The 19,677-nt window shown below is 40.6% G+C and overlaps 1 protein-coding gene across 3 annotated transcripts in view; it reads left to right on the forward strand.

The window, feature by feature from the left end:
- eeig1a (estrogen-induced osteoclastogenesis regulator 1a) overlaps positions 1-19,424 on the forward strand; it is a 28,649-nt gene extending 9,225 nt beyond the window's left edge. Inside the window, exons 1-11 of one of the 3 annotated variants that reach the window (XM_054774781.1) lie at positions 1,246-1,394; positions 6,508-6,628; positions 8,571-8,600; positions 9,083-9,199; positions 10,526-10,572; positions 10,741-10,892; positions 16,890-16,994; positions 17,134-17,326; positions 17,889-18,010; positions 18,184-18,253; positions 18,316-19,424. In XM_054774781.1, the coding sequence (XP_054630756.1) occupies positions 6,566-6,628; positions 8,571-8,600; positions 9,083-9,199; positions 10,526-10,572; positions 10,741-10,892; positions 16,890-16,994; positions 17,134-17,326; positions 17,889-18,010; positions 18,184-18,253; positions 18,316-18,361 (945 nt within the window). In that variant the 5' untranslated portion in view covers positions 1,246-1,394; positions 6,508-6,565 and the 3' untranslated portion in view covers positions 18,362-19,424. Of the gene's footprint in view, positions 1-1,245; positions 1,395-5,381; positions 5,803-6,507; positions 6,629-8,570; positions 8,601-9,082; positions 9,200-10,525; positions 10,573-10,740; positions 10,893-16,889; positions 16,995-17,133; positions 17,327-17,888; positions 18,011-18,183; positions 18,254-18,315 lie in introns of those variants that run through there. The other 2 variants (XM_054774780.1, XM_054774779.1) reach the window with 2 other exon arrangements.
- Positions 19,425-19,677: the final 253 nt, after the last annotated feature.

The following is a 19,677-nucleotide window of genomic DNA, read 5'->3' on the forward strand; positions in this document are numbered from 1 at the left end:
CTGTCTTCTACTTTTGTGTGTTTTTCCTTTTTGTCTCCTTCATCATCGTCTTCTTTTTTGTCTTCTTTTTCTTTGTTGTCGTCTTTCTTTGTCTATCTTTTTTGCCTTTTTGTCGTCTTTTTCTTTGTTTTCTTCTTATGTCTTTTTCTTCGTTGTCGTCTTTCTTCATCTTTATCTTTCGCTTTTTTGTCATTGTCTTTTTTTTCGTCTTTTCCTTTTTGTCTTTTTCTCTCTTTTGCATTGTCCTCTTTGTCGCCGTCTTTCTTCGTCTGTCTTTCTTGTTGTCTTTTTGTCTTTCTGCTTGTTTTTTGTCTTCTTTGCCGTTTTGTTTCTTCAACTTTATCTTTTGCATTTTTTTCATCATCGTATTTTCCTTCATCTCCTTTTTTCTTCATTTTTTTGTCTTCTTTTTCTTCGCCTTCTCCTTTTGTCGACTTTGTCTTTGCTCGTGTTTTTCTTTTTTCTCTTTTTCTCTATCATCTTTTGCTACGTCATCTTTTTGCATCTCTGTCTTATCTTTTTTTGTCGTAATCGTTTTCTTCATCTTCTCTTCTTTTTTTGCCTTAGTCGTCTTTCTTTCGTTGTGGTATTTTTCTTTTGTCTTATCTTTTTCTGTCTTCATCGTTGCCTTCTATTTTGTCTTCCTTTCCTTTGTTGTATTTTTGTCATCTTTTCCGTCTTTTTCTTTCTCTTTTTGCTTTCTAATTCTTCTTGGTCATATTTCCTTTTTTGTGGTTTTTGTCTTCTTTGTCGTTGACTTCTGTTATTTTGTCTTCTGTTGTATTTTTTGTCATCTTTTTCTTTGCCTTCTTTTTCGTTGTCTTTTTTTGCTTTCCGTTTCTTCGTCATCATCTTTCTTAGTTTTTGTCTTTTTTTGGTCTTTTCTTTCATTGTGTTTTGCTTTGTCTTTGTCTTCGCTGTCCTTTTCTTCATCTGTATCTTTCTCAGGATTTTCGTCGTCATTTTCTTCTCTTTTGTCTTTCTTTGTCGTTTTTTCGTCTTCTTCATTGTATTTCTTCGTCCAGGTCGTCTCTTTTTGTCTTCTTTTCTGTTTGTCTTCCATCTCATAATCTTCGTCGTCGTCTTTCTTTGTCTTTATCTTTCTCGTCGTCTTCGCCGTTGCCTTCTCTTTTGTCTTTCTTCATCATTTTTGTTGTCTTCCATGTATTTGTCTTCTTTCTTCGTCTTTAGCTTTCTCGTCTTCGTTTTGGTCGTCTTGTGTTCCCGTTGCTGGAGTGGAATGGTGTTTGTTTTTGCGTGCTGGCGCATGCAGCAGGAGAAGGAGTGGTTGGTGTCTTGCAGGCACGCTGGTGGACAACCCGAGTGATTGCCAGGACACATGCGCCACGTCCAGCATCTCCACCCTGAAAAGCATCAAAGAGACGCACATGCAGGTGATCTTCAGGCCTCAACAGGCCTCTCGTTTCCACTCGTATGCTCTGCACGTGCGCGGACTCGGGTGGTCCCGAGCGCTACGTCTGGGTGTTTACATCTCAGCCTGAGAGCCGGCGCTCCCTTTGCTCGCCGGGACACGTCTGGCCGCGCCGTGACGTGACGCATCCCGGTTGTTGTAGCCTTGAAAGCGATGTTGGTGTGCGAGTGAAGCCTCCCGACCCCGATGAGGAGGAAGTTCGTGCAGCATAGCGAGGTTAGCCTGGAGCAGCCGCTTTTCAACAGCTGCTTCCTGTTTTCTTCTCACTTTTCACCTCATTTGCATCTTCTCTCTCCCTCAGCGTGCGTGCGTAGTTTGCTTCTGATTTCTGAGCAAAGAAAAGTCCTGATCCACGCAACATGAATTCTTTCGGCGTCCGTGGGGAGAAAAAAAATGCTGTTTTTCTCAAGGCGGGAGATGTCACTGCGCTTCCTGCAGCTTCAAAATAAAAGCGGTCCTGCAGATGACTGCCAGATCTACTTGCCTATTACAAGAAGAGACCATGCCCCCCTGATACCCCTTCTTGAGTGACGTCAAGGTCTGGTTGGCTCAAAATTTTCTAAAGCTCAATGAGGGGAAGACAGAAGTTATCGTCCTTAATAATAACGACCCCCTCTTGGACTTGGGCCCTGTCAAGAATCAAGTCCGTCCCACAGCCACCAGCCTTGGCGTCATGATCCATGGTGATTTTAAACTTAATAAACAAATCAATGCCGTTGTAAAATCCTGTTTTTATCATCTTCGGCTTTTATCCAAAGTCAAATCATTTTTATCATTGATTTCGAACAAGCCATGCACGCTTTTATGGTCACGTCTGGACTACTGTAATGGGCTTTACTCGGGAATAAACCATAAATTACTCTCTTGCTTACACTTAGTCCAGAACTGTCCAGCACGCCTTTTAACAGGAACCAAAAAGAGGGAGCATATCACCCCAATTTTAGCCTCCCTGCACTGGTTGCCTGTGTGTTTTAGAATTGATTTTTTTTAAGGCTTTGAATGGGCTGGCCCCTCAGTACATCTCGGACCTCATCCAAATCTACACTCCAGCGCCACATTGAGGTCCGAAGGCCAGCTCCAACTGGTGGTGCCTAAAACCAGACCTAAGGCCAGGGCCTTTTCTGTAGTTGGTCCAAAGCTGTGGAACACTCTCCCCCCCTCATGTAAAAACGGCCCCCACAATTGAAAGCTTTAAGTCTCATCTTAAAACCCACTTTTATTCTCTGGCTTTTAACTTGGCGTGAGTCGTGTGGTCCTCTGTGTCTTTAACTATTTTTTTAGTTTTAATTGTTTTAGTTCTTTCAGTTTTTAATTCAATGTACTTTTTTTTTTTTTTTACCTACTTGGAATTTTTTGCTTTTATTGTTTTTACTTTCTGTTTAAATATTTTACTGTTGTATGTTTCTTTGTTTTTATTTATTGGATTTTTTAGTTTTCACTGTAGTGATTTTTACTTATTTACACTTACATTTACATTCCCTTATTTACTTATTATTTGTGGTTTTGCTGGTCTGTGCAGCACTTTGGAAACATCCATCCATCCATTTTCGATGCCGCTTCTCCTCATTAGGGTCGCGGGGGTATGCTGGAGCCTATCCCAGCTGTTCTTCGGGCGACAGGCGGGGTACACCCTGGACTGGTGGCCAGCCAATCACAGGGCACATATAGACAAACACTCACATTCATACCTATGGACAATTTAGAGTCTCCAGTTAACCTCACATGCATGTTTTTGGAATGTGGGAGGAAACCGGAGTACCCGGAGTACAAGTCCCACACACGGGGAGAACATACAAACTCCACACAGAAATGCCCAATGGAGAATCCAACCCAGGTCTTCCCTTCTCCAGGCTGTTACTGTGTTGACCATCGTGCGGCCCACTTTGGAAACAGTGTTTATAAAATGTGCTATATTTATATAGCACATTTTATAAATTGGATTGGATTGGCCTGCCATAAGTCAATTTGGACCGCCACAAATGGATTTGGCGCTACCTGCACCTGCAAACGACTCGCGACACATCTAGTGAAGGCTTTTGCCGACTCCTGACGCAAACGCACGTATCCCGGGTCCTGCTGTGGGCCCCTCCCCCTCCTAGAAGCACGCGACTGAAGAAGGTTTATTTGTATTTCTCAACATATTTGTCCTGTTTTTTTGTACTCACTTTGTCAGTGTGCAATTCGGTCCTAAAAAGAGCCACGCAACTGCAAGCTGTCCTGGCTTTGGTTCTCCAAACATGAAAAAAAGTTCACTTCCCGGCCAAACATTTCCATGCGTGTGTTTTTCTTTTTTCACGGGCACGCACGTTTTGACCCGTGGAGACCTTCTGCATGTGCCGACGTCCCGTCCTGGCAGCGTGATCCGTCTGCTTCCTCAGCACTCTGTTTATCTCACAGGCCTCCCTGCGACCCGGCCAGGCCTCGTCACAAAGACAAACAGCCAGCGGGACGGGCCAGGCCGGGACGGGAGATAAGAGTCCCGCGCCGCAGCGGCACAAGCTTACTGCGTGTGTGCGCCATTTTTAGACCTCGACCTGAACTTTCTTTACGTGGAGACTTTGTAGCGACACAGGGGGCCGCGTCTCATCGCGAGGTCGCCTTGGAGACCCAACAAAGCGGCGGCGTGTCAGGAATGTGGTTGTTCCTCTTAGCGCCGGACAAGCACCCTGACTCTTTCGCCACGCTGTCGTTCCCAGCATGGAACAATTCCACTTACTTCATGTCTCACCTTCTTTCTTCTCCTTTTGTTTCTGGTTTGGTTTTGGTTTTCTCCTCCTATTTGGAGGTCATTCCAAGATGGGGCACTGTCATGATTAGATGATTGACAGATGCGTTCCTTCCTTGACGCTTCCTTGGTGAAGACAAAGTCATAAAATAAAACCTAATGCAGTCCGGTGTTTCCCCACAGGATTGCAATCTACTTGTGGTGGGAGGCTAGATCAGGGGCTCTCAAATGGTCTCAACCTGGGACCCTCATTTTCACAAGGTCATTCAATCGTGACTCATTTTTATTCACGTCATTTTTTAAACTATTTTTATTATTTTTGACATGCACTTTGCACTTCTATTTAAATCATTTTTTATGTATTTTTATTATTTGTTATACTTTTATGTCATTTTAATTTTTTACACTTAAGTCATTTTTATTTTTTTGAATTTTTTTATACCTTTTTATTGAAGTCATTATTTATACTTGTTTTTATTTATTGTAAGTCATATTCATTTATAAGTCATTTTTATTTGTTATTTTTATTATTTGGTATACTTTTATTTAAGTCATTTTTAGCTCTTTTACACTTTCCAGTCATTTATATTTTTTTTATTCATTTTAAATTATTTTTATCACTTAATTTTTTACACGCAAGTCATTTTTATTTTATAGTTACATTTCATACATTATTTTTTACACTTACTGAAGTCATTTTTATTTAAACTTATTGTTGTATTATTTTTACACTTTTTAAGTCATTTTTAATTGTTAGTTATATTTTTTTTATACTTTCACACTTTTATTTAGTCATTTTTATTTTATTTTGCATTTAAGTCATTTTTATTTCATAGTTGTATTTTTTATATATTTTTTCACACATTTAAGTTATTTTAATACATTTTCATTATTTTGACACTTTTTGAAGTCATTTTTTTAAATTTATTTTTGTATTCTTTTTTAACTTTTTAAGTCATTTTTATTTGTTATATATATTTTTATACTCACATTTTTTTTTACACTTGGTCTTTTTTTCCTTAATTTTTATTTTACCACTTTTATTATTTGAATTTATTTTTACACTTTTGTTTAGTCATTGTTATTTTATACTTATTTTTATTATTATTTTATTACTTATTATTACTTATTTTAATACTTTAAAGCCATGGCGTCACTAGCTAGAAGGAGCGAATGATTTAGGTGGTGGTGGGGGTGGGGGGGGGGGGGGGGGGGTGAGGCAGATAGTGTCCGAAAAAGTCACTAAATCTGTGGCTACAAACAAAATATAATCACGTGGCTTCCTTGTGAATGGGGTGTCGAACAATGGCGGCCGGAGGAGGAGTCTGAGGAGCAGCTGCCTCCAGTTTGGTGTGTGTGTGTGTGTGTGTGTGTGTGTGTGTGTGTGTGTGTGTGTGTGTGTGTGTGTGTGTGTGTGTAAAGGCATCGTTTCCCAGCCGTTTTAAATGAATGGACCAAGTGGTTGCCATGGAGACGTGCTGTTATGAGTCGGACGTCTTGCACCTTGGGAGGTTTTGGTTAAAGGGCGTGCTCCCTCGCGTCCTCGCCTGTGATTGACAGTTCACTGAAGCAGACGATGGGAGAAGATTCCGTTGAAGTGATCGAGCATCTTTCATGTTTCCCTCAGTGAGCATGAGAGGCGTTGGTAATTATCCCAAAAATAACACGGCGGTAGAGTGCTTGCAGCTGCTCGGCCCGTCCCCAACACATTTTTGGAAAGTCTCCATCCTGCTCTTTTTCAGCAATAATCATAATAATTAAGACTGAGAACGTCCAGCGCACTTTCCCAGCAGCCTTATTTGTTAGCACCAGCATGCTAACATGCCAAGTGAACATGTACACATTAGCATCATTGGCGCGTTTAACTCAAAGTACACGTTTTAAAACTTGCGAAATGCGCAAGAACTTTCTGTATCATCATTAGCATGTTCAGCACAACGTGTGCTACGCTGTTAAAACTTTATTGCGGCAATGCTCAGGCACATTCGTTAGCCTCTTCGTGTACACGCTAGCATCATAAGCATGTTTAGCTCAGTGTGTGCTACGCTTTTATGACTTTATTGCGGAGATGCTGGGGAACATTCGTTAGCATCATCTTGTACACATTAGCATGTTTAGACCAAAGCGTGCTATGTTTTTCTAAAAAAAAAATAAATTTAGAACGTTCATTCCGCCGTGTTATTGGGCGCTCAACTGCGTCCACGTTTTTCAACCGTGTGAAACTTTCGCAGCATCAAAACGTTCCGCTCATTCTCACACACAAAAAAATCCCATATCGTCTGCAGTTTCCGCAAATAAATGTGAATGTATAAGAAACGTTGAAGAAGCACGCTAACGTTGTTTTGTGCAGGGAGGAGGTCCAAGAGAACTGCGTGCGCTGGAGGAAGAGGTTCTCCTTCGTGTCCAAGATGAGCGCCAACCCGCACACGGGAGTGCTGGACCCTTCCGTGTGCAGGGTGTCAGTCAGGAAGGTAGTCGTTAGCTTTCATGCTTTCCCAACACAAGACAGAAGCTTCTAATCATTTGACACTCTCGTGGAGCTCAACGACGCCACCAAAATATTAGGAACACCTCAAGTCTGCAACAGCAAGCCTTGCAAGCACTTTAATGAAGTCATGTTTTTCATTTCAAACTATTTCAACTTACTTTCTTCTTAAATCTTTGTAATCTTATTAACATATTATTATTTCTAAAATGATGACTTTATTTCCATATAACTTTTTCCCCCAACCAATTTTTCCAAAAATTACGTTATTTTATTTTGTCTGTTTCTCATAATATTACGACTTTTATGAAAAATCATTTTTTAAAGTAATATTTCAACTCTGACATTATTTTTCCTCATAATTAGTTGACTTTTTTCTTTTCATATTTTGACTTTATTCTCATACTATGACAGCTGGTTTTTATCTTCCAACTATTTCAACTTCCTTGTAAATTGTCTTCTCGTAATATGACTTCATTCCCAAAGTATTTTGACTTTTTTTCTCTAACATAACTTTTCTCTGCTACCTAATATAAAAAAAATATAACTTTAGTTTTTAGTTTCTCGTAATGATACTTTTTTAATATCATTTTTGAAAATAAAAAAACGCCTTTTTTCTGTAATATTTCAACTCTATGCTACTAAAATGCCATTCTTTGTCCTCATATTACATTATTCTTGTGATTTTTTTCTTGAAGTTTTGAAGTCTTGAAGTTTTTTCTATTCATATTTTTGTCTATTTTTGTCTGTGTATTACAGCTGTTTTTTTTTTTCAATTTTGCAGTTTTAAAAAAAACTTCCAACTATTTCAACCTGCTTCTCGTGAATCAAAAAATAGACTTAATTGAAATTAAATGAAAATACTTTTTTTTTATAAAGACATGTTTTTTCTTGAACATTTAAACTCTCTGATACTAAGATGAAGTTATTTTTGTCATATCATGTTAAATTATTTGAATTTGTCTTGTTGTTTGTCACAATATTACGAGTTTTTCCCGTAAAATTTAGATGTTATTGTATTCATATTGTTCTCTTTGTTCTCGTAATATTACAGCTTTTTATTTTTTTTTTAATTTTTGCTGCTCTTTTTTTAATCTTCCAACTATTTCAACTTTCTTCTCGTAAATAAAAAAATAGACAGTTATTTAAAATTAGATTTTTAAAAAATGCCTTAAACTCTCTGATACTAAAATTAAGTCATATTATGTTTTTCTCGTAAAATTCAGACTTTTTTCTATTAATATTTTTAATTTAGTTCTTGTAATATTACAGGGTGGGTTTTTTTTTTCATTTTTGCTGTTTTTTTTTTTTTAAGAATCTTCCAACTATTTCAACTTAAGGTAAATAAAAAAAATTGACTTTTAATAATTTAAAATGAGACGTGTCTCTGTTTTTTGTTATTCTCGTAAAAGTCAGACTTTTTTTCTATTTTTACTTTTGTTCTCGTAATATTACAGCTTTGTTTTCCATTTGTTTTTTTTGTATTTTTAATCTTCAAACTATTTAAACTTTCTTCTCGTAAATAAAAAAAAAGTTTTAATTATTTAAAATTGGACTTTTCACTGTCATTTCTGATACTAAAATTAAATTATTTTTTGTCATAATATGACAACGTTATTGTCCCGAAACTGCGTTAGATTACAACTTTTTTTCTGTTAATATTTTGCCTTTATTCTGCTGACTTTCCCAGTCTTTTGGGGTTTTTTTGTAAGTTTTCTTGTTAAATTTTTAGAATGTGTCGCGGGCCAATAAAGAAATAGCGGCAAAAGGCCCCCGGGCCACACTTAGTTTGTTAGCTGGTGTACCTGATGAGGTGTTTTTACATTTGTGGTCATCTACGACGTGGAGTGAAATGTTTGAAGAAAGAAATGGGATGATGTTGGTGACGTGGTGTCCTTCCTGTCTGCCCCTCCCCCATGCCCCTGCAGGAGCAGAAAGGAGGCAAGGCGTACACCAAGGTAAGACACGGGTCACACGCTCACAAACACGCACAAGCACGCTCACGCCTGCCGGGAATGCGTCCCCGCATCCTGCCGACACCTCCGGCGCGTCTCCTCGTTTTTGTGTGGCTTCCCAAAGCTGGGCCTAAATTTAGCCACTTTCCCTCCTTGGAAGTAAGTGCGTTTCCTCGCAGGCTCGCCTGTGCAAACGGGAGCCGTGAGAGAAAAGGGAAACCCTCAGAGTGACTCATTTGGCCCGAGTCCCTCTAAAACCAACAGAGTGAGAGCGCCAACACGCAACACAATCAATGAATTGATCTGTTCCGGGGTCAAGCCGGCGTCTGCAGCGGGACCACCTGCGGGTCCAGGAAGCGGACTGAAAGATTTACGTGGACCGGCTCCTTTTCTTCTTTCCTGTCGGCTTCCGGCTCCAACCGGGAATGCTTTTGAAGTGTGTTTTTTTTTTTTTTAATTCCTGAACGTTTGGTGTCCTCCACCAGCTGGGCTTCACCGACCTCAACATGGCCGAGTTCGCTGGCTCGGGCTCCACAGTGCGCTGCTGTCTGCTGGAAGGGTACGACACCAAGAACACGCGGCAGGACAACTCCATACTCAAGGCAAGCTAGCTGCTACCTTGCTTCTTATTCATGCAAGCCACTCACACACTTCCACTGTTCACTGCATGAGTGGCAAAATACGGCACAATGCAGCGCACTCGATGGCATCCCTTACCGCCCTCATGGTCACCATCTTGGCTACGTAGCGGAAGGGGAGGGGCTAACTTGGAGTAACACCGGCTGAGGAGCAACACATACAAAATATTATTTATTTAAATAAATAAGAAAAGGAAAAAAAAACCCAACTATATATATATATCTTGATAATTAGTAAATTACAGAATATGTTTTTAACATTTAATAAAACAATAAATAAATAAATCAAAATTCATGCACTCAGGAAATAAGTGCAGAAGTAGATCATTAATCTGATTTAAAAAAAAAAAAATAAAATAAAATAAATCACACAAGAAATAAGTGCAGAACTAGATAACAAATAAATAAATTAAATAAAAATGTATGCACTCATGAACTAAGTGCACAGTGTTGTAGATCAGTTAAAAACTACATTTAAAAAATGCCAATACAATAATTTAAAAAAAAATTAATTGCAAATTTTCACCCCGGGGAACGAGGTAGTAGAGGTAGTAAATCAGATTTAAAAAGTACATGACAAAAACTAAAAAAAACCCCAACTAGATAATGAGTTAATTTTTTTTCAAAGAAAAAAAATCACTAAAAATAGTAAATCATATTAAAAATAAATAAATTGACACTCAAGAAGTAAGTGCAGAAATATGAATACATTTTTCTAAAAGAAAATTAAAAAATCTCAAGTATTAAATCTGATTTTTAAAAAATAAAATAAAAAAAAATGAAAATAAAAATTCACACACTTGGGAACGAAGCGCAGTCTCGTAAATTATATATTGAATATATACAATACAATAGAAACAAATGTACACACTTGGGAAATAAGTGCACAGTGTAGTAGATCAGATTAAAAAAAAAATTATCTCCAAAGTATACTTATTGGCGTCCTCCCAAGTAAGTGTTTTGAGTGCATAAGCGCGTTCAGAAGAAGAGAAGCGCTGAACTCAAACATGGTGAGTGCACCGTGACAGACGCTTAACCCTCAATAGTCGCCATCTTGGCTTGGTAGCGGAAGGGGAGGGGCTAGCTTGACATCACATGTCCAAGATAAAAAACACTGGGGGGTGGGGGGCAATGCAAGTGTTCCATTTGAGTGCAGGAAGGAGGTGACGTGCACGGACAGGAAGCGGGAAGGGAAAGGCACTCGTACTACTGTGTAAACTTGTTGCCATGGTAACCTACTGTACAGCTGCAGCACGTACTAAATGTTTGCTTTTTGTTTTGTTTTCAAAGGTCATCATCGGGATGACCCTCCTGTCAGGAGACCCGTGTTTCAAAACGTGAGTTCTTCCTTTTTCTTTTCATTGTTTTGATTGGACGCTCACAACGTGCTTGTGATTGTTGCTAACAAATCAGCCCCCATCCGACCTCCGACCTTCTCCAAGGAGATGGCGTGAATGTTTGGTCAGCGGGCCAAGCTAAACACAACCTTGTTTCCCCTCCCACAGTCCTCCCAGCACGGCCAAGTCCATCTCCATCCCGGGACGCGAGCACACCCTGCAGCTGGACTGCAAGGGGGAGGGAACCGCCCGCCATGGACCGGCCGGGGGGATTTCTCTGGGGCGAACGGCCAAACCGCGACCCTCCATCGTCAGCTCTGGTATACAGGTGGCCCCGACAGGGCCGCCCCGAAAGTCTGCACTTATAATTGTTGTTATTGTTGTTGTTGTTGTCGTTATTATTCTACGCTGGCTTGATATACTAACACAAGTTAGCACAACTACCAATCTTTTTTGAAAGGAAGACATCAACATAAAACGGGTACAAGTCATTCAAATTCAATCATTTTCAATAATGAAACAAAATGTTTTAAATACATTTTTAATAAACAGTCATTCAAATTAGTTTTAAAACTCAAAGACGAAATAACACAATAAAATAACATAATAAAATATGTACGTGTATTTTCACTATATAATATAAAATAATATTTTTAAAAAGTTATTCAAATTCCATTTAAGATAGTGTAAATAAATGTAATAAATCACGTATAATATATGAACATGTTATACATTTTTATAAACAATAAAAAAGTAATTCAAATTGAAAATGTAATCAAATAAAACATAACATAATAAAGTAACATATGTAATAATATATCAATGTTTTTATGAGCAAACAATAAGATTCAAGATTCAAGATTCAAGAGAGTTTTATTGTCATGTGCATGGTAAAACAGCAGTTATACCATGCAATGAAAATCTTATTCTGTTCATTCTCCCAAGAAAAGAAAGAAAACAAATGAAAGAATAAGAACATAAGAAACATAAACACATAAACATATATACCAATAAATTAAGCAACAACAACAGACGAGACATTAATACAAGTAAATAATACAAATAAATAAATAAATAAAGTGCTATGAGTGTGTGCGTGTGTTGCGTGCGGCGTGTGCGAGTGCTTCGTTGAGGAGCCTGATGGCCTGTGGGTAAAAGCTGTTTGCCAGCCTTGTGGTCCTGGACTTCAAACTCCTGTAGCGTCTGCCTGACGGTAGGAGTGTGAATAGTGAGTGTTGTGGATGTGTGCTGTCCTTGATGAGGTTGTGTGTTCTTCGTAGGACTCTAGATTTATAAATGTCTTGCAGTGTGGGGAGGGCTGCCCCAACAATGTTCTGTGAGGTCTTGATCACCCGCTGGAGTGCCTTCCTATCACGTGTTGTACAGTTACCGTACCAAACAGTGATGGAGGCGGTAAGGACACTTTCGATAGTGCATCTGTAGAAGCAACTCAGGATTGTGGTGGACATGCCAAATTTCCTCAGTCTTCTCAGGAAGTACAGTCTCCTTTGGGACTTCTTCAGAATTTGTTGGGTGTTGTGAGACCAGGTGAGGTCCTCGCTGATGTGTGTGCCAAGGAACTTGAAGGTTTTCACCCTCTCCACCTCAGTCTCATCAATAAACAGGGGTCTATGCGGCTCCTTTTCCCTTGTTCTTGGGTCGATGATCATCTCTTTAGTCTTATCTGTATTGAGAAGGAGATTGTTATCACGACACCAAGCTATGAGGTCCGCCACCTCTCTTCTGTATGATGTTTCAACACCACCAGTGATCAGTCCGATGACTGTAGTGTCATCTGCAAATTTAATGATGCTGGTGTTGTTCTGGGAGGCCACGCAATCGTAGGTGAAGAGCGTGTAGAGGAGCGGACTCAGCACACACCCCTGTGGGGTCCCAGTGCTCACAATTCTTGAGCTGGATGTGCGATTGTGGACTCTGACTGACTGGGGTCTGCCTGTTAGAAAGTTAAACACCCAGTTACAGAGGGAGGGAGACAGGCCAAGTGTGAGGAGCTTATTTGTGAGTTTGTGGGGGCTGACTGTATTAAAAGCAGAGCTATAGTCTATAAATAGCATTCTGACGTATGTGTCCTGGCCCTGTAGGTGAGAAAGGGCTGTGTGGATGGCAGTGTTGACTGCATCATCCGTGGACCGGTTCTGGCGATATGCAAACTGTAGAGGGTCCACGGTTGCCGCCGGGATGCTCTTTTTGATGTGGGTCATGACTAATCTTTCAAAGCACTTCATAACAATAGGAGTGAGTGCTATAGGGCGATAGTCATTCAAGCAGGTCACGTTGCTCTTCTTGGGTACGGGCACTATGGTGGTGGACTTAAAGCAGGTCGGTACAGATGCTTGTGCAAGCGACAGGTTAAATATGTCAGCAAGCACATCAGCTAGCTCTGATGAGCAAACCCGAAGTGCACGTCCTGAGATGTTGTCTGGCCCTGCTGCTTTTCGTGGGTTTGTTTTGTTTAGAACCCTGCGCACATCAGCTGATGTCACCATGAGAGGTGAGTCCTGTGTGCTCCCCAGGTTCAGCCACCCTCTCTGCTCATCAGGAGTTTGGGTATCAAAGCGGGCATAGAACTCATTCAACTCATCAGGAAGTGTGGTTTGGCTGGACGTGGCTACGCTACTCTGCTGTCGATAGTCTGTGATGTGCTGGAGCCCCGCCCACATGCGCCGAGGGTCTGAGGTGGAATAGTAGCCCTCCAGCTTCTGTCTGTACTGCCTCTTGGCCTCCCGTATGGACCTCCTCAGGTCATATCTGGCCTTTTTGTAGTCATCAGCGGTGCCCATGACAAATGCAGTCGAACGAGCACGTAGCTTAGCCCTTACATCACAGTTCATCCACTGTTTTTGGTTAGGGTATTTTCTGTAATACTTGGTGGTGCTAACAGTCTCTATGCATGTGCTAATGTAGCCACTAACAGCAGAAGCATATTCATCCAAATCAACAGTACAATCTTCCCTCCCCGCTGCAGTTTTAAACACATCCCAGTTTGTGCAGCCAAAGCAGTCCTGAAGTACTTGATCAGTTTCTTCATTCCATACTTTAACTGCTGTACGTACAGGGGGAGCTTTTTTAAGAAGTTGTCTGTATGTTGGATAAAGGAATATAGAGATGTGGTCAGCCTTTCCAAAGTGGGGTCTTGGAACAGCCTTCAAAGCACCTTTCATGTTGCAGTAGACTTGGTCCAGGATGTTATTTTCCCTTGTGGGAAAGCTCACATGCTGGTAATATTTGGGGAGGACAGTCCTGAGGTTACAGTGGTTGAAATCGCCAGATATAATAAATACAGCGTCTGGGTGTTTGGTCTCGTGTTTATCAATGATGTCATGCAGGAGGCCTAGTGCATTAGCAGTGTTAGCTCGTGGTGGGATGTAAACAGCAGTTAAATACACAGCGCTAAACTCACGAGGCAAATAAAAAGGTCTGCATTTCACCATCAGCAGCTCAATGTCCTGCGAGCAGTGCTTTTCCATCGTCTGTACGTCTGTGCACCACCGTTTGTTTACGTAAACACAGACGCCGCCACCTCTGTGTTTACCAGACGCTAAAGTCCGATCTCCCCGGTAAGCAGCAATGATTCCAACTGGATCGCCGAGTCCGGTATATCCTCCGTCAGCCAGGTTTCTGTGAAGGTGAGGACACAGCATTCCCTGATCTCACGTTGAGCTGTAATCCTTGCTCGTAGTTCGTCCATCTTGTTTTCAAGAGAGCGGACGTTGGCTAGCAGCAGGCTTGGTAGCGGTGGCCTCGTCGCTCTAGCTTTTAGCCTAGCATGCAGGCCGGCTCGCTTGCCTCGTTTACGCCTCGGATGCTTTGCTCGCCGGGTATTCAGCTCACCAGGTCCGCAGGCTGCTGCGTTCTCCCGGCGCAGAAGAAAGGCAAAGTCTGAGAGGCTAAATGAAGGTTCATGGTGAACCCTGCCGATGTTCAAAAGTGTCTCTCTGTTGTAATGTACTGCGTGAGTGTGTTGAATGTCCAAAATGAACAATAAATAAGAGTCATTTTTTAAATGTAATAAATTCAATGATTAAAAAGATATACTATATAAATATGTGTAATTCATTTTTTAATAACAATAATAGATTCAATTTAAATAATAAAAAAATAAGTAGTGTATATAAATAAAAATGTTATAATTACGAATCTATAAATAATCAAATTAATTAAAACAAATAAATAAAACAACATAATAAAATGGGTATATATGTAACTAAATGTTATGATCTGGGAGGAGATCCCCCTGGACACCATCCGTAGTCTCATTAGGAGCATGCCCCCACGTTGTCAGGCATGCGTACAAGCACGTGGGGGCCACACAAACTACTGAGAATCATTTTGAGTTGCTACAATGACATTTTAGCAAAATGGACCAGTGTGCTGCATCATTTTTTCACTTTCATTTTTGGGGTGTCTTTGATTTCCCCCCTCTATAGGGTGATCATTTTCATTTCTATCAAATGATGTGGCATCATTTTGTTACTAATACATCACCCACTTATTATCAGGAAACATATTCAACATCATTTTTCCCCCAGTTTAGATCTGATGTGTTTTCCAAGTGTTCCTCTCATTTTCTTGAGCAGTATATATATGTATATGTATATATGTGTATATATATATATATATATATATATATATATATATATATACAGACCCTTTCCAAAAAAATTAGAATGTCTTGGAAAAGTTGTTTAATTTCCATAATTCCATTCAAAAAGTTAAACTTTCATAGATTATAGATTCAGGGCCCACAATTTAAACGATTTCAAGTGTTTGTTTATTTTTACGTAATTTGGGCTTCCAGCTCATAAAACCCACGAAAACAGGAATTAAAAAAATTAGAATACTGTGAAGAAATCACCATTTACTTCAGTTTTTGCAGGAAAAAAGAAAGAAATTAGGATCACATCAAATCAATCAAAATATGGTACTTTCAAAACGATATGTCAATCTTCAATACTTGGTTGGGAATCCCTTTGCCTTAATCACTGCCTCGATGCCACGTGGCATTGAAGCAATCAGCCTGTGGCATTGCCTGGGAGTTATGGAAGCCCAGATTTCCTTGATGCTTGCTGTCAGCTCTTCTTTGTTGTTGGGTCTGGTGCCCCTCATTTTCCTCTTGAGAATACCCCATAGATTCTCAATGGGGTTTAGGTCCGCTGAGTTGGCTGGCCAGTTTACATGTTATAGACCCTGTGTATAGCAGTCACCTGTCTCCCTTGGTCAATATCTGACCGCATATGGCGGCCAAATTACCGACTTTACATCCACGCCAACATAAACACACTTCCCAACTCTCTCCACACTCACAGCTAGCACTCAGCCTAGCTATCCTGCTCGTGACGTCGCACCGTCACTTCCTGTCACTTCCTGATGAACTAAAGCTGTAATGACATTCTGCCGTATATATAGTAGCACAGCTTTGTTCTGTCGGTGGTGTAGAATAACAAGCCTAGTAGTTCTTTACAACTTTTATCCGCAGTCCCACAGTGCCCACTACTGGTCAACATGTAACAGTATAATTATATGTATCTGCAAACACAACAAGCTTCTAATCACAGACATGTTAATATGTGCGTGCACAAATTCAAAATGGCCGCCAACCTGTCTATAATGGCCACCTGCCTATAGCGGTTGCTTTTGCCGTTTCCCTTTAGTAGCCGCTATAGACAGGTTTGACTGTATATGTGTGTGTGTGTGTGTATATATATATATATGTGTGTGTGTGTGTGTATATATATATATGTATATGTGTATGTGTGTGTGTGTGTGTGTGTGTATATATATATATATATATATATGTGTATGTGTGTGTGTGTGTGTATATATATATATATATATATGTGTGTGTGTGTGTATATATATATATGTGTATGTGTGTGTATATATATGTATATGTATATATGTATGTGTGTATGTGTGTGTATATATACAGTATGTATGTATATGTATATATGTGTTTCCCTGTGTTAATGTTTAGTAAGGGATGACGTACGGACTGTGCTTCCATGGGTTCCTGGATAATACAAATGATAATACAAAGGGCATCCTGGAAGGAAGGTTGGGAAGGTCCGCTGTGTCGGACTTTTCTCCGAGAGAGGAGGGAGAGACCCTGCAGAGAAAAAGAAAATGATGTCATTGCGCTCCTGCTTGATGGGGTTTTGCTTGCCCTGTAGTATTATTTGTAGTACTGTTTGTAGTACTATTAGATCTTCTTCACAATAAGTCATTGAATGTGCCGTTGTCAGGTTGAATACAAACACAAAGCCCTTTTTTTCTTGATCTTTTTTTGCGCTCGTCAGGTCTTCTGGATGATCCCGAAGGCAACCAGTGCGGTCCGGGAGAGACCTTCCAGTCAGGCCACTCTCGGAACTCCAGCTACGCCAGCCAGCACAGCAAAATCTCAGGTTGTCCTGTCTTCTTTTTCCTCCCGCCATCAGGCATGTGTATGGACACCTGTGACCACACGGACCGTAATAGTAGCGATGATGCTCAGACATCAACACGTGATCATTATGGGATGTTGTGTTCCCTGTGGTCTTCCAGGCTACAGCACGGAGCACTCCTGCTCGTCCAGCTTGTCTGACCTGACCCACCGCAGGAACACCTCCACCGGCAGCAGCACCTCAGGGGGGCCGGGGGGCTTCGCCGCCGACACAGACGGCGACAAGGAGGCGGGGCGCTCCGAGAGACCCCCCCGGCCTCCGAGGCCCGTCCTGCCCTCCAACAGGCCTCCGAGGTACCTGCTGTGGTGTCGCAACACGGCTACTTGATCTTAGCTTTATGTTATGTTGTCATCGGTCACCTTTACAGTCACAACGGACATTCTATTTTATTCTATTTCTTTTTTTAATCTTTGTTTCTTATCGTATTTTTTACATCATTTGTATTTCAATTATTTATTAAATGTATTTTTCAATTTACTTCATTTTAACTTTTTTAAATTAAAATGTTTTTTTTATTTTAAAATGATCATAATTGTAATTCTTTACTTTTCCATTTTATTTTTATTTAAATTTCTGTTTATTTTTCTTGTAATATTTAATTTAAAAATTGTATTAATTTTATTTCTATTTGTAAATAGCTTTCAATGTATTTTTAAAATGTATTGTATTTTATTTTATATATTTGTATTTAACGTGAATCCTTAAATTTCAAAGTATTATTTATTTGCGTTCATCCTGTGTATTTGATTACATTATTTCTTTTATTTGTTCTATTTGCATGTGAAATGTTAGCGAAGATGTTTTGTATGATTACTTTGATTTGATTCTACTGGACCTTCTTTGATGGTCCTGCAGGAGGAAGCAAGACTCTGTGGAGAGTCAGCCATCTTGGGTCAACGACACCCGCATGGACGCCGACGACATCGTGGAGAAAATTGTCCAAAGCCAAAACTTTGCCGACGTCAACAACACTGAAGGTAGTGCAGTAGAGTGGAACCTTCAAAGTAAAACCAATTCCATTTCAAACGTTTTTTCCCTGGTAGGAAATCATGTAACGAGAAATAGTCTGTTCCAGGGTCAAACTGTGGTCACTATGAAGGTGATTCTGAAGTGTCGGAAGATGTAACGGTGTGTTATTTTGTTTCCACAGACAGCAACCTGCGTCTGTTCGTCAACAAAGACGGGACGACGGCGCTCAGCGGCATCCGGCTGGGGAACAGGTGAGTCGAACGCGGCCCCTCCCCTTTGAGTGAAAATGCTGACTCATGCGGGCGTCCCTCAGGGTATCTGCCGGCGGCTACGAGCCTGTGGTGATTGAGAGTCACTGAAGGGAAGAGTCCGCCTCGTCTTCTGGTCCGGTCCGCTTCAGCTGGTCTGACGGCACTAGTTTGCACTTTAATGCCCCGCGCCCCCCAAAACACGCTCCTCGACCATCTTCTTCTTCACCCCCGAGGTCGTCGTCTTGCGAGCGTGGCCGACGCTGGCCCCCCGTGGATCGGGGGGAGCGGCAGGGAAGCACTTTGAACGTTTCTCTCAATGAGCCCGAAGAGCCTTGCGACTAGCAAGGCGGCTGGTGACGGCGAGGGGAGGAACCTTTTGGACTTGTTCTTCACGTTCTGGCCTGCTCGTCCCGGTGGTCTCTGCTGCCCACTGGTGGAGCAGCGACGTGCCGCCAGGTTCCCTCAAGCGTCTCGAAGCTCAAGAAAAAGTGTGATGTTCGCCACCAGCCGGCTGGTTGCAGCTTTTTACACACGTTTTCTTTTAGAAGCAACTTCAGTTTCTACCAAAAAGTCAGTCCAAAGTGACGTGTTGGCATTTGAAGAATGATGTTTTCCCATCTTTGGTGTAGAAATTTGCCAGGTTTTCAAGGCAAAGCTGCAGTTTTTGTGTTTACCAGGCTTTTTTTTTCTTCTTTGTGAAGCGTGCACATTTAGATTTGATTGCGCTCACGGCGTTGAGGGACAAACCACTGATTTGTTTGTTGTTGGGTTTACGACCACCACACTTTCTCCCTGAAAGCATTTATTTATGTCCTTCTTTTCCCTCTCATGATTCTATGATGGTTTGGACCGGAGGATGCACACAACTTGATTCCCTCTTCTTTTTTCCCCCCTACTAGAAATTCTAACAAAGTATTATACGATAACAAAGATAGTACGTATTACTTCAAAATTCTACACAATGATGTAACTCTTCTAAACAATAAAAACCTCTTTACATTGTTTTGTGGCTGTTTTATTTAAAATGTGATCTCTTAAGAGTATGTTTACAGAAATGCAAGAATATTGAAGGTGCTTTTATTTGAAAGATGACTATAAATGTTAGGCCCCGTTTAAACCAAAAAGGATATGACGTAATCTTGCAGCACGAGATCCGACCAGCAGGGGGCAGCATTTGCACGAAATAGGATTTCTTTAAACATGGAACATTTTGGTAATTAGAGCAAAGCAAACCTGTTTACGACCTTGTAAATATGCTTTTTAACATGGTTAGAGCCCTCTAGACCTTAAATAACACCCCTATAGTCATCTGTACACTCATATTACCCAATATAGTAGACATAGAGAATATAAAACATGGAAAACCTGTTTACAACCTTCTAAATACACTTTTTTAAACAGTATTAGAGCCCTGTAGACATGAA

Source organism: Dunckerocampus dactyliophorus, chromosome 4 (assembly GCF_027744805.1).
Source record: "Dunckerocampus dactyliophorus isolate RoL2022-P2 chromosome 4, RoL_Ddac_1.1, whole genome shotgun sequence".
In the NCBI taxonomy this organism is placed as follows: Eukaryota; Metazoa; Chordata; class Actinopteri; order Syngnathiformes; family Syngnathidae; genus Dunckerocampus; species Dunckerocampus dactyliophorus.